This window comes from Perissodus microlepis, chromosome 5 (genome assembly GCF_051167445.1).
Source record: "Perissodus microlepis isolate ML-2025 ecotype Zambia chromosome 5, ASM5116744v1, whole genome shotgun sequence".
In the NCBI taxonomy this organism is placed as follows: domain Eukaryota; kingdom Metazoa; phylum Chordata; class Actinopteri; order Cichliformes; family Cichlidae; genus Perissodus; species Perissodus microlepis.
The window spans coordinates 2,699,858-2,714,274 of record NC_140465.1 but is presented as its reverse complement, the minus strand read 5'-3'; the positions used below and the strand labels follow the sequence as shown (position 1 = coordinate 2,714,274).

General features: G+C 39.1%; 1 protein-coding gene across 1 annotated transcript; it reads left to right on the top strand.

Annotated features, from left to right (window-relative positions):
• Positions 1 to 3,464: 3,464 nt before the first annotated feature.
• On the top strand, positions 3,465 to 6,187 carry LOC146386379 (transcription factor 15-like). Its single transcript, XM_084927383.1, has 2 exons — positions 3,465 to 4,160; positions 4,924 to 6,187. Exons 1-2 carry the CDS (start codon positions 3,708 to 3,710, stop codon positions 4,987 to 4,989), a joined length of 519 nt encoding a protein of 172 aa, XP_084783509.1. The 5' UTR covers positions 3,465 to 3,707; the 3' UTR covers positions 4,990 to 6,187.
• The last annotated feature ends 8,230 nt before the right edge of the window (positions 6,188 to 14,417 follow it).

Here is a 14,417-nt window from a genome sequence, read left to right as displayed (position 1 = left end):
AGCTCCATGAAAGTAGAACTAAAGAAATCATAAGATATTTCTATTTAATTCCACTCTCTTAAAGTAGAGTGGAATTAAAGTGGTCAAAATACAACCTCAAGAACTGCAGAACGCTGTGATCGTGTGTAAAATGCAAATAAAAACAGAAATTTGATTTAAAGCTTAATTCAATTACACTTGACACTTATTCACTCTACCTTTTTTTGCTCTGTTGCTGTTTGTACTGGAAAGATTTTTTGGTAGACATGTTTTGGATTTAGCAAGAGAGTTTTTTTGCCTTCTCTAACTGGCATGGAACAACAGTTTAAACTTGCTGCTAAACCAAGACTTTGAAAAAGGGCTAAAACCTTTCTGTAGACAAGTGCTAGCTGATGATGGGTTTATCAGCACAGACAAAAGCTTCATAATTAGGCTCTACATCCATATGCAGCAGGTTTTGTGTTGGAAATGCAGATGGAAGTGACATGTGTAACATGCAGTATTTTTCCAAAAGTTGAACTATTTTCACCTGAAGGTGCTATGAGAATAGTAAAAAGGCTGTGTGCTGTGAGTGTTGAAAGCTGTCAGTGCTGAGCTTCATAAGCTCTCTATTCCATACAAAATAAGTGCTGACAATGGAAAAACAGCTTATTCACACATACTCTTAGGGTAGGTAAGGTACCATGTGCAGGAATGTTCAGCAGGTGTCATTAATCAATAGACGGTACCACAACTGCAAAAATCAGACCTTCTGAGACTCTTCAGATTGCTTCTTAGGGCCTGCACAGTGATTTCCATGTAAAGAACACATGACTAACCCTAAACTATAAAAGGAACAACAAGAATAGGTTATGATGCTTTTGGAGCAACTTGCATGAGTGCTTTCATCCAGTCCCCACTAGCTAAAAACTAGGTAGCAAACTAACTAAAGTTAGTTTTAAAACAGAGTCTACTAACAGCTCAAACAACCAGGTTCTAGCACAAAAACAACTCCATAAAAACTCAAAAGTTGTATCTACTGAAACCTGTCTGGACAAACAAAAATAGTAAATTGGGAAAGGTGGGGTGAGGACCATCAAGGTATTCAGTTCATGATAGAACTTTGGTTTTCAGAGTGACATCCAGGTCGCTCACCCACTAGCTAACTAACACACAGAACAGCAGAATGATGAATTCATGCCATTATTAAAAACTGAATATTACACAGGCAAGACATTGCAATTCATTTATTCATACAATCAAACTGGATTGGTGTAGCATAATCAGCCAGGAAAGCAGATCATTTATATAGATAATGTCACATCGGTAGGATTATCCTGTAATATCTGCATTACCTAAAAGAAGCTGTTACTAAGTACACTTTTCGCATCTTTCCTGACACACATCCCACCTACTAGCTTTGCAACCTTAATCACCTCAACAGACATTTAATGGCATTCCTTTGAGTTGATGTAGGAGGTGAGGGGTTTGGGGGCAGGTGGGGTGAAGAATTTATGGTTCCAGACTGTGAAAGGAGAGAAAACGCAGTGGGGTCGTGTTGCCGGCTGGCAGAGCATGGTAAAACACTGTGGTGTCCCGCTTTATGAGTGGGACCAGGTTCCGTGTAGGTCGTGGTATTGTTGGTGCAGCTGAGCTGGGGGCCCCCGGGGGTCAGGACTTGCAGTGTCCAGGTTTGATGTCTTGGGGGATTGTGTTTGTAAAAACAGGCCCTTTGATGACACTCAGTCAACCCCTCCCTGCTTACTTAAATCCTAACAGCACCAGTCAATCTGGAAACCATTTGCTCGGTTTCCATGGGGAAAGGTTCAGGCTTGATCACCTCCAGCATCTGCTGAGTGTTTATTTACCCACAACACTTAACCCATTAGACAAACTTTAATAGGACAACTGTAGAGCCACTAATCACATTGGCCCTCTGAGGACAGGAGCCAGCAATTGTGCTGACTGTGTTGTTTTTAAAATCTGAGAGAACACAGGTGATATGGATGCATGTTATACATCAGTTCTTATGAAGACAATGAGTTTCTGCCATTCTTGTAAAAATGTTTCAGTGGTTTCTTGTGCTGATCAGCTGATCAACAGTCAATCAAAATACATTAAAACACTTAAAAGTTGTCGTTATGTGACAGCTTTGTTGTTTATTTCACATCCTCTTGTAATTGCTGGCCTCATGGGATTTCTACACCTAAACGAAATTAGACAAGCTGGAGCAACTTTGGCTGAAGAGACAAAGAACTTGAAAGGAAGTTCAAAATTTAAGAGGAAATTCCAAAGTGCTGAGCTGATGAGATGTTTTAGCTATATATAACTGTATGGCATTTACACCGTGCCACCAGTCACAGGTAATTTCAGAAAGCTGTATTTCTAAAAGACAACCATTCTCATGGTGCCTTGGATGATAGTGGTGGAGAGTACCTCTAAAATGGTCCTCTAAAGTCTGTACAGACTGTTTACTGTCAACCATAAAACATATATTCAGCTTCTTTATTTATATGAAGCAGCAATGTACTAACATTCAAATCCTTTGTTACAAGTTATAGATACATTTATTTAATTTGTCAATTAAATAAATGCATTTAAATGATAAATTAAATGTTTCCGCCCCTGTATGATTGTAATAATGCAATATTATGACTGTTCAGCTGCTTAATTGTTTTTGCTCATTGAGTCTAATGATGAGAGAAGTCTGTTACTAGTGTATCCTCCCTTCATTTAACTTATAAAGCTCAAGGTTGTTCATTTTGTTTTATGGGCAATGTGGAAAGTGAAGTTTGTGCACTGCATTGATAGGTGTTTCAAATTGACATTGTGACTGCATTCGTTTTATCTGTTAATGGTGCTATTGTGTTATTATTAATAACTTTCACTTAAATCTGACAAATATTGTGGACTTTATGTATGACACCTTTTTGGACTCTACTGCTACTAGAAAAGAACCTTTGTTTACAAGAAAACTGTTTAACTACCTGAGGTTTATAGAAACGACCATACAATGAACATTATTTGAGGATCTCATATGTTCTAAAAATCATCAAAGAATCTTGAATATCGTCAAAAATACTGAAAAAACACAGCCCTGTCTTCGTGTTTTTGAGTGGGGTGTATTTTTCCTTATTTAATTCGCAGACAGTGTCATAGGATGTCACATGAACTGTGTATAGCAGAAGGGAGACATTCAGAATGATACTTAAGGCTCAGGGCATTTGTGTAACCAGCTGTTTCATGTTGTGGCTTGCTGAGATATTGTTATATTGACTAATTTACATCTTTGCTCAGTGTTATTTCAAACAACTACCATACTGTCTAAAACGACCCTAATCTCCAGTACCCGACAGATAAAGACCAGATCAGATTTGTTTTTATTTTAACGATCGGCACAATCGAGATTTGTCATCTTCTTTTGTGCCTTTTTGCTCTACACTCTCCATGTGACGCGTCCATTTGTGTTACACATATCATCAAATGAACACCAGACTTTAAGAACGAACATTTGGGAAAATGGAAGTGTCTGCATCTGCTCCACCCCTCACGTAAAGCTGGCAGACTACTGTATACTGTATAAGAGCCCTGCCTGTCACGCTGACTATCACACAGGAGGAGGGTGTCAGAACGTATTGGGGAAGTCTGTTGGCTTGGAGCTACTGCAACTTTTACGCACGACTCTTGCCTCCATGCCGCTGTTTTCCACTTGAATATAAGGGATTGATTTCCCCGCCTGCCTTTGAGTAATGGCTTTCACTATGCTGAGACCCGTCTCCACGCATCCTTTCTCTTACCCCGCGGACCTAACCTTGATGTCGGACGACGAGGAAGGGAACCGCAGCGAGAGTGACGGCAGCACCGATCAGGGGTACGGGCGGGAGTCCGGCGGAGTTGTGGTCGGACAGCGGAACGCTGCCAACGCCAGAGAGAGACACCGGACCCAGAACGTCAATACAGCCTTCACGGCGCTGCGGACGCTCATCCCCACCGAGCCGGTGGACAGAAAACTCTCCAAAATCGAGACGCTGCGCCTGGCATCCAGCTATATTTCTCACCTGGCCAACGTGCTGGTGGTAGGAGACGGAAAAGAGGGCGAACAGCCGTGCCTGACTGCTGTGTACAGAGAAGTGAAGGGGGGTGGGCAGGGCAAACAGCCCCGGACTATCTGCACATTCTGCCTCAGCAACCAGCGCAAAGGGGTAACATACTCAGAAGATACTCAGCTCACCAGCATACACGACACTACATTTATTATGTTCTATACTTTCTGCCTCGACCGATGCGCACACGTATAGCTTATATTATTAAAACCAGTCTCACTAAATCCGCGTTCTGTGGAATACAGCTTCTATTCGGGGTGAATATCTATTTACAATTCCTGCACCATTTCTGCAGCAGGACATAAGGAAGGATGCAATTATGGGCGTTGCTAATTCCAAAAGGTTCCAATATTTATGAGAAACATACATGATGGATACACACCGTGCTGGACTTTCTGATAAACAAACACTTCAGAAGACATGTGCACTTAGAACTTACGACGTGTCCGCTTTTATCGACAGATGAGGAAATACGAAAATGACAAATTCAGAAAAGAGCTTTGGTCAGATTGGTAAGCACAGCTTAAAAAATAGCTAGTAAAAAACCCCAGTATATTAATTGTTGAATATTGTTTTCAGGTAGTGTACACCTGACAATGTGCTTTAATGAATTCTAATGAGTGATTTTTTAAATTCTGTTATTTTGCGAATAATTTGAGAGATTAGTTTAGAGACTTTAGTGTAAAGCATATAACGCATTTTTACACTGACAACCGTGTTTGTGAAAAATCTAATAATTTATAAGTGTCATATCATAACTGTGTAATTGCAACGATCCTGAGTGCAATGAGTTACTTTCCATGGGTGCGCAGAGATGATGACAGTACTGAAACTGAAGGTGATTATTCATCTTTGTTCACAGGTGAAGGACAGACGAGACTGTGTGAAAATGCATGGAAACAGTGTGAGACAGCTAAGTCGACGATGAAAGTGTCTAAACTGGAGCAGTGTGGGATTTTTTTTCTTCCTCCCAGCAGATATTCCTAGAGACTTGAAGAATCTCAGCACTACAGCAGTCCTCTTACTTTGTGAGGCTTTGTCTGGTTATTTAGTGAGACAGGAGGATTGCCAAGTGAACTACCTGTATGTCTCCAGCAGTTGCCAGAAATCCAGTACACAAATTGTTACTGTTTGGGGTATAGTGGATAAATAATCTGAAATTATAACATTGTGACATACAAAGTGAGCAGCACTAAGAAGGTTACTTACATACATACATTAGATGAACAGATCTTACATGTTAGGGGAACAGAAATCCATACTAATCCTAGATCAATAATGGGGTTACACTTATATACAGCACTTTGGATCACTCACCTAAAGTACGATTACTAATAGTTGGAAGCTATGAACCAAAACAAAATAAAAAAATGGAGAATACTTTAAATCTGTAACATCCTAGAACTCTATGTCCAAGAGTACTTTGTTTTGTACTTTAAACATTTTCAGTACAAGTACAATTCACTTTGCATTTACAGTGACTCATATCAAATTGCACTTACAATGAAACTGTTGAGCCTTACCACACTGATGATAATAACCAGTGCTTTAACTATTGAGTAGAAAAAGATGCTGCTGATTCAAAGAGTAGTCCATCCAAAGTAGTCTTAAGTTCCTGGAAATATCATAAAGAACATAATAAAAATGTCAAGTAATCCATGAAAATGTTAGTATAATTGCACAGTTTTTAAATATAATTTGGGATAATTTAAAGATATATCGGAATACATAATTACATGTCATCTGTTATACCACTATTACCTGTCAAGCTAATTGACTGATTGATTATTGCACGGAGCAATAAAACATATTATCAGTGTTTTTTACTGGTTCCAATTTACAAATATGTGTTTTATCATGCACACGTTACTAATGTCATTCCTATTTGTGATTAAAAACAAAAGAAAACAATCAAACAAACAAAAACAATGGTTTGATCTGGTCTAATGAACATTCACAAACACTTTGGTGCTGGTCCTCAAGATGTTTGTGTGAAGCTTTTCTCTCAAATAAATCTATGCACCTGAATAGTTTCTGGAGTGTCAGAGGAGATATCTGAGAGGCAATGTTTTTATCTACATGTTTTTATCTACTTTGAGATTAAATTTATTTTTACATAGGCATGACTCTCTTGTATTTTTCTGTCAACATAGCAATAAGCATGTGATGAGATCATTAAAGGTCCCCTTTGCATGGCCTGTTAAAGGGTTTTTTTTTATTGGTGATGCACAGAAACTGTTTTTGTGACACAATATTTGCCATATTTTGAAATAGTTTGGTCTATAACAAAGCTGAACAAAGCTTACAATTTGTTTCCTGGGTAGGTTCACTCAATGTAAGTAAATAAACTGAGTTTAAGCAATAAATAAATAAACAATGTCAACATTTCTCTACTTGTTACAGACCTGTAGTGGTAACGTCTTTATAGTTTTGTTCATTCAGGCCCCCAGCTGATACAATAGAGCCCAAAGCAGAAAAAGGCTAACTGGTTATCATGCAAGAATCCACGATCAACTCATTTCATCAGAAGTGATTTAATTGCATGTCACATTTACATTGTTGTCCTTTGTTTCTCTTTGGTAACCTTTTTTTTAATAAATAAAAATTGCATACAAACAGACCAGAAGAAGAAAAAAAATCTTTTTAGATGCGCTCATAGTGATAACCATGAAATTCCATTCAAGGCCCACCAGCATGTTCAAACAACTTGTGTGTGTAAGTAAGTAAGAGTTCTTGTAACATCTCTTGTGGTGACTGATGATTACTTCTTGATGGAAATATCAAGAACTGCACAAGTTTATCCATGGACTAGAGGAAGAGACAAAGATTGTATTTTGGTGGTAGAGCTTCAAGTTTCTTCATAAACGTTTGTAGTCTCCTATGAGAAAAAAAGGCCTAATTTGTTTACATGACCTATGCTCCATTCACAGTTTTGCAAATTTGGAGGCAGGGTTTACACAAATAAAGAAATCTAAGGACTGATCTGTGCATAACTCCACTTTGGTAGTATATCATTTTAGTTGGGATTCACATGTGGTGTTTATCAGTCACGGCTAATATCACCTACCACCCTGTGTGCAGACAAACACAGCTGCTGCTGAATGTTAATGTTGTGGATTACATCAGAAGAGCAGCGCTCTGGCCACATGAAGAGGCTGATGGGAGTACACCTTTTTACGGGGTTGAAGGATAAATGCCTGCATATTGACTGGAAAAATCTGCATAGTATAACCGTGTAACCTCAGACAATGTCGTGAGAATAAAAGTGGACAAGCTGTTCACTGTGATGGATTATAGTACTCAATCTGCAAGTCTGCAAGCAGATTAGTTTGTATGTATGTTAAAAGATTAGATTATTCTTTTTTCTGTTTGGTAAATATTCTTACAGTTAGGTCCATAAATATTTAAACAGAGAGAACTTTTTTCTAATTGTTGTTCCCTACATCACCACAAGGAATTTGAAATGAAAAAACTCAGATGGAGTTGAAATGCAGACCTGCAGCTTTTATTTAATGGGTTGAATGAAAAAATTGCGTAAAAATGTGAGGAACCAAAGCAATCTTAACACAATCCCTTAATTTCAGATGCTCAAAAGCAACAGGACAGATTAAATAACTGAAAATAAAATGTTCATTTCTAACACTTGTGTTAGAATGACAGCCTGAAGTCTTGAACTCGTGTATGAACTCAGATGTTGGGCTTCCTCCTTTTTAATGCTCTGCCAGGCTGTTACTGCAGCGGCTTTCAGTTGCTGTCTGTTTGTGAGCCTTTGTGTCTGAAGTTTAGTCTTCAGCAAGTGAAATGCTCTGTTGGGCTAAGATCAGGTGACTTGGCCATTCAAGAATATTCCACTTCTTTGCTTTAATAAACTCCTGGGTTGATTTGGCTGTATGTTTGGGTCATTGTCCATCTATATTATGAAACACCGTCATATGACACTGTCTTAGCAAATTCTTGAGGCTTATGAGTGGCTTGCAGTGAACTCTCTGTATTTACGTTTATGCAGTCTTTTCTTTACAGTACACTTGAATGTCGATACGCCTAACCCTCCTGGAGACTGTTGTTCACTTGGTTGGCTGTTATATAGGGGTTTCTCATCACCGTGGAAACTGTTCTGTGATCATCTACCACTGTTCACCAGTGCTTTCTTTCTTTCTCAGGATGTACCAAACTGTAGATTTTGCCACTCCTAATACTGTACTAATTTCTCAGATGTTTTTTTTCTGTTTTCACAACTTAAGGATGACTTGTTTCACCTGCATGGTGAGCTCCTTTGACCGCATGTTTTCTGTTCACAGCAAAACCTTCCAAATGCAAGCACCACAACTCAAACCAACTCCAAGCCTTTTAAATGCTTAACTGATAATGACATAACAAAGAAATTGCCCACACCTGTCCATGAAATAACTCTTTTGAGTCAAGTGTCCAATTACTTTTGCTCCCCTTAAAAAGAGGGAGCAAAACCCCTGGATGAAGGGTTTAGGAGCTGAAACTCCTAAACCCTTCATCCAGTTTGAATGTGGATACACATTAGAATCTACACATTATGTCCATTATATAACTATAACTGGAATATGTTTCAGTAAACAGGTAAAAAAGCTAAACTTGTGTCAGTGTCCAAATATATATGGACCTAACTGTACTTGTGTTCTTGCTTAGAGCTACAGTAGAAGTTTAATAAACACAACAGTCTGTAAACGAAGCATCTGACAGTGAAAAGGAAACAAATAGTCTGGCTCATTCCAAAAGTAATTTAAATTCACCTCACTGTTAGATCCTTGTTGTTTTGTACAAAATCAGTATGTAAAAACAACAGTTTTGCTTTTGCAGTAGTTATATGATGAATCCTTCTAGGCTTTTGTGCCAAGCTAATATATCTTGTACAATTCGTACATCTTGATCGCCGCGGCTGTTCTATAATGATTGTGTTATATCAGTGCAGCCACAAAGAGTTCCTGTTTAATACAAGTCAGACTCGGGAACATTTTTAGAGCTTTTTAAAATGTCAGCTAGAATAACAATTAAGATTAGCTTAATAATAACCAAAAATGAAGATTGTAAGAATTTTTTAGGGTCTGAAACACATTTGTTGTGGTTTTTGTGTTGTTTGTTCTAGGTTCTAATTAAACAATAGTAAGATCTATACAAATCTATGTAGACTTGTTTATTCCCATGGTACTAAGGCCGAAACACTTTCAGCATAGAAAGACTGTGCTATACCAAAAATACCATTTACAGTATTTGGTTTGTTGCTAACTTATAGACTTGCAGTGTAGTGGATTTGGGATATTTGGAGAGTCTAAATTGCAATGCCATTTGCTTCTAATTACAAATCAAGGCTATATTTTTCAAATAAACTAAATGCTTTTTCACATTTTTAAGTTTTGAAAAATGAATTCCTAACAGTGCTGTGGTTTGTTTTGCTCCACCATTCCCTGAGTTCTTTATTTTGCGCTAAATAATCTAAAAACAATGTCTGTCTGAGTAAACTGCAATTTGTCTCACAGTTGCACCTTGTGCAAGAATGCTAAATGTTGCCAGCAGATTGTTACTGTAGACAATCTTAACAATCCTAATTTGTGAAAACAGGAGATTTGTCTATAATCTGAATTTTCAACTAGTTTTCAAGTGGTTTTGTCTGGTTTATATTTCTGACCACATGCCCTTGGTCCCCTTATGACACCACATGTAGCATTCTTGCATGTAGACAGCATTTTTTTAAGTTTTCATTCCCACATATAGTAGTGCATATAGTAGAACTCAAAGTTAATCTTGATTTATTATATGACTAAACTGAATCCTCTGAGTCTCGAAGTGATGTTTGGAGGTACACCCCTCTGAAAGAAAGTTATTGCAGTCCTTGGGGGCAGCACAAATAACTGCACACTTGCATAAAGCATCCCAACCCTCCAGTTCTCTCCACCAGTCAGTGCTAAAACCTAATTAGAAGCTGCTGTGTGAGCTTATCTGATAACTGTAAGAGCCCTGTGGAGCTCGATAAATGGCTCCCAGCGGCCTTTGTTCCCCCTGACAGGAAGATGTCATAGAAGCACAGGAAGGGGAAAAAAAGCTCCAGTGCTCGACCTTACTGACACCCTCCCTGTGGGGCCCGAGGCCCTGGGTCACTGCCAGTTTTGACATCAGTCGGGGCCCAGATGGCCTGTTACACTCATCTGATGCTTATTTTAATTCCTGGATGGGAATGTCTCCAAAAAGACAGTAAAAATCAGTCAACAACTGTACAGTGAACTTACTGTAAACTGTCAGCTAGCATGATATTTATGGCACACACAATCAGTACTATTTACTGACCCAAAACAAGCAACAATAACAGACTTGAATAGTTATGATCACAGTTAAACAGAAAGGGAAACATTCATGTATATTTCTAAATGTATTTCTACACCTTACTAATAAATCAAGGAGTAAGGAAAGTGCTTACAAGTGCCCTGAAACAGGAAGCCAACTGACATGTCATATGTACCATCAGATGCAGGTCCTCTGACACATCATTAGCTCCTAAAAAATGTGAACATATGCATGTCATCTTCCCCAGTATCCTATACCTGATGTCTATTTCACATCTAAGACGGATAAATGCACCACAATGAAACTCAGAAACAGAACACAGAGCACAGATGAAGAAACAAGCAGAAACAACAACAGGAAGTCTGGTGATTTATGTTGGAATCACACCCCCACTTGGATCAAGGTTACCAGAGTCCAAACATCAGAACACAGAGCAGTGATGAAAATCCACATGTGACCAGAAACTCCCAGTGGCCACAACCAAGAGTGAAGACCAAACTGTAGTGAACACCGCTGAGTCACAAACATGCAGGTAGGTGACAACTAGTGATTTAGAGTCTAGACAGCACATCCCAGGCAGCATGGTCAGCCCGGAAGAGGACCCATTAGCACCACAAGAGTCCAGGGACAGTGAACAGATCCAGAAAGCACACCAGCAGGAACAACCAGGGAACCAGGCACACCCCTGAAGCACAGAATGGCACCCACCCAAGCCCCATATTGTATTTACTTGGGTTATCTTTGTCTAATATTAAAATGAGTTTGATGAAAACATGGGGAAAGCACTAAATTTCAGTGGCATCTTTGAGGTGATTCAGAAAAAGAACAATTTAATTCATTGGGCCAGCTTTTTGCCTGATTGATAACAAATAATGGGTGGAACATTTTATTTCCTTTGCACCATCAGAGACTTTTATGCTGTAATGTCTTCTGTTTCAGTCAGAGATATGTCACAGAATTAGGATTTTTCATTACTAAAACAAAAACTGTAGAATTGTGACTGCGACCAACAGTAGTGTAAGCCTGCACACAAGAGCCTGTGCATTAGTCAGTTGATAACTTTTAGATACAGGACACATGATGGAAAGTATGAAGCAACCACCTCTGACTCGTGTGGTTTCTCATTAAAGTTAGTGATATCCCTGTACATGACTGTATAAAATTCCATCTGAACATAAATTATTCTGTCAAAGTCATCAGCAGCACTTTCCCCATCTTCAGCTCCATCTGGTAAGAATTAGTGGGAGATACCATGGGGCATATAGGAAGGGCTAAGATTGCGATACTATTTCCCTCCACCACATTTAGCCCTAAACAGACCCTTATGGTGCTGTAGCTCAACTGTTTGACATTAGAGATACCTTCCGCCCCCTCACTAACCCTGAAGTTGGTTCCCTACCAGCCAGTCTGTCAGAGAAGATAACGACTGGACACGGACTGTGGGCCCTTTCAAGGGACAGCGGTCTTGGATCGGCTGCCTCCGATTTTTATGATTGTTTTCCATGGATGGGTGGAGTGGGAGAACAGGGAGCAACCTAATCCTTTGCAGCAGCCAAATAACAAGTGAATAGGCCAGACATAGCAATATATCTGTGTGCCATAACATTAGACTATATGAACAGCTATACTAAGGTATCTTCTTATGCTCTAGTGTACTTATTAAAGATGTACTTTTATCATGTCCATATCCATTTGAATAGGTCTTTAGCTTTGCAGATAGTGTGAAATTACTCAATGCATTAACCAAGGCATAGGCAACATAAAATCCTCCAAAAAGGCAATAACACATAATCTACAGAGCTAAAGAGCTTGGAAATCAAAAGGCATTCTGGGTTCTCGTCCCCATATTGTTGTTCATGTAAAACCAAAACAAAATCTGATGAAAACAGAGCTGTAAACAGATTTCATCTTATTCAGATATCTCTTGGGATTTTCTGCACTATGATGGTGGTTCACTTCTTACTGGGCTACATCGATATTGTAACTTATGCTGCAAACCTAACCTGTTCCAGATTAGAGATCAAAAGGTCTGAAATCTCAATCACTGGCCAATCAAATCTCTCGAAAATAATGTCACACTTCTGGAAGATGTCTCAGACCTCTGTGGGCAGAGGGCCACAGAGTTGAGAGTCCATAGCATGAGTCACCCATAGCAGCCAGGCTGAGCACTGAGGACACTTGGGTTGAAGTCAGTCCCCAAGACATGGATGCCATCAGTGAACGTTTCAACTAAAACGAAACAAATGAAAAGACAAACAAACAAAAAACAAAAGATTCACATCACCACAGCTTTGTTTTATACTGTACATATTTATCTGTATTTATTTGACCTAACTCTCAGCTCTGCACATGATTTCCTGTATACCCAGACCTAGTGTATGTGTACAAATGACAGACAAAAGATTTTAAGATTTTACTGAATCTTTATCTTATCTTCTGGTGCATTTTAGACCTGGCAACTCAGACAAAAAAAAAAAAACCCAAACCACTGGTTCATCCCAAAGACAAAACACCCAAGCACAAGCTAAACAACATAGTGTATGCAGGGCAGTGAAACCAAACAGCTACTCTACAAACACATGAAACAACATAGGAGACTTACCTCAAAAGGACAAGACTCAGCTATACACCCGCACTTAAAGGAGAAAATACATTCTTTCAGGGATGCCATTACCCACATTTTGGACAGAGAAGACAGACAGTTTGAGAGAGGAGTAAAAGAGGCCATCTAAACAGTGAACGACGGTCATTGAACAGAGGTGTAATGTCTTTATGATACATTTAATTTGGAAGTGAGGGAAATCCATGATACACCAAAATTTGAGTGCTATATTAGTCTAAAAGAGTGTGTGGGTGTGTGTGTTTTATATGGGCGACGGTGTTGACACACTGTGCTCTCACAACGGACACTCTCTAGACTATTGTTTTCCTCCCAACATGCAAGTGGGAGGAAGTGGTGGAATGACCCAAGACATTAGTACAGACAATATCAGTCCAGCGGGGCAGGCCTCTGATTGCTCCGAGTTTGGCTGCTGCTCCTGGTGCTCTGTCTCAGCCTTAGGGCGGTGGTCCTTGATTTAGAGGTGAAAGGTGACTAATTTGTGGCCTGATTTCTCCCCTGTCAAAATAATGCAACAATATATCCGCACAGAAAGCTCTGAAGGAGGAAAGAGGCTGACTTCCGCAGTAACCTGATGCCTGTAATGGTCCCTAAAGATTTCATATGCTATTGTGTTTTCTCTTTTTTGGCTTTGTTTGATGACTCCTTTGCTTTTAAAAGAATCATGCTCCCTAAATATTTATATATCTAACCCTTACTAGATAAGTAAAACAGATTTTTCCTGGGTAACTAAATTCCCATTCTCTTTTGTGACATATAATCAAACTCTACTGTGCACTTCCCTTTGACCCTCTGTGTCACCACAGAGTAATTAAAGGTAGTGTGCTTGTGTAGAGAGATTTTTAAGCGATAACTGTCCACTCGACACCGACAAATCCCCACACACAAAGCAACATATATTAAGTTGTGACATCACATAGGAAAATGTATCCTAGATGTAAGGAAGCATGCAAGTCTACATTTTAACTAGACATGAAGAATGAGCTTGGACCCAATAAATACAATTGTTCGCTGCTTGGAGCCTCCTGAATCTCGGAGATGGATGGGAGGAAGAATATACCTTGGAAAACTTTTGAACCAATTTCAACATCCACAGCAATTGTTTGGAGGATATCCTCAATCAGTTTCCCCAAAGAGCACAATGAATAGTCTCACTGACAGAAACCTACTGCCCCTAACAACCTCCATGACCTGCACGCTGTGCGCCATCTATGTCATCTTCTACTCCAACTACCTCTCAGAGAACAAAGCAAAAATAGGCTCCTGCTGTTTTAAACATCTCACTTATCTGATAAGCAGGGTATTTGGGAATATAAACAAGTTACATTAACCAAATGTTCCTGTTAAATGTTTTTGTACTGTTTTTGATTAAAATTGCTGATGTGTGATATGATGACTGAATCCTATTTCCATTTTAGAATATTAAG

Bases quoted from the DNA above. Each gene is read 5' to 3' on its own strand.
- LOC146386379 (XM_084927383.1), top strand. From the start codon at position 3,708: ATGGCTTTCACTATGCTGAGACCCGTCTCCACGCATCCTTTCTCTTAC. The intron at 4,161-4,923 runs GTAACATACTCA...CTTTGTTCACAG, and splicing joins TCAGCAACCAGCGCAAAGGG to GTGAAGGACAGACGAGACTG.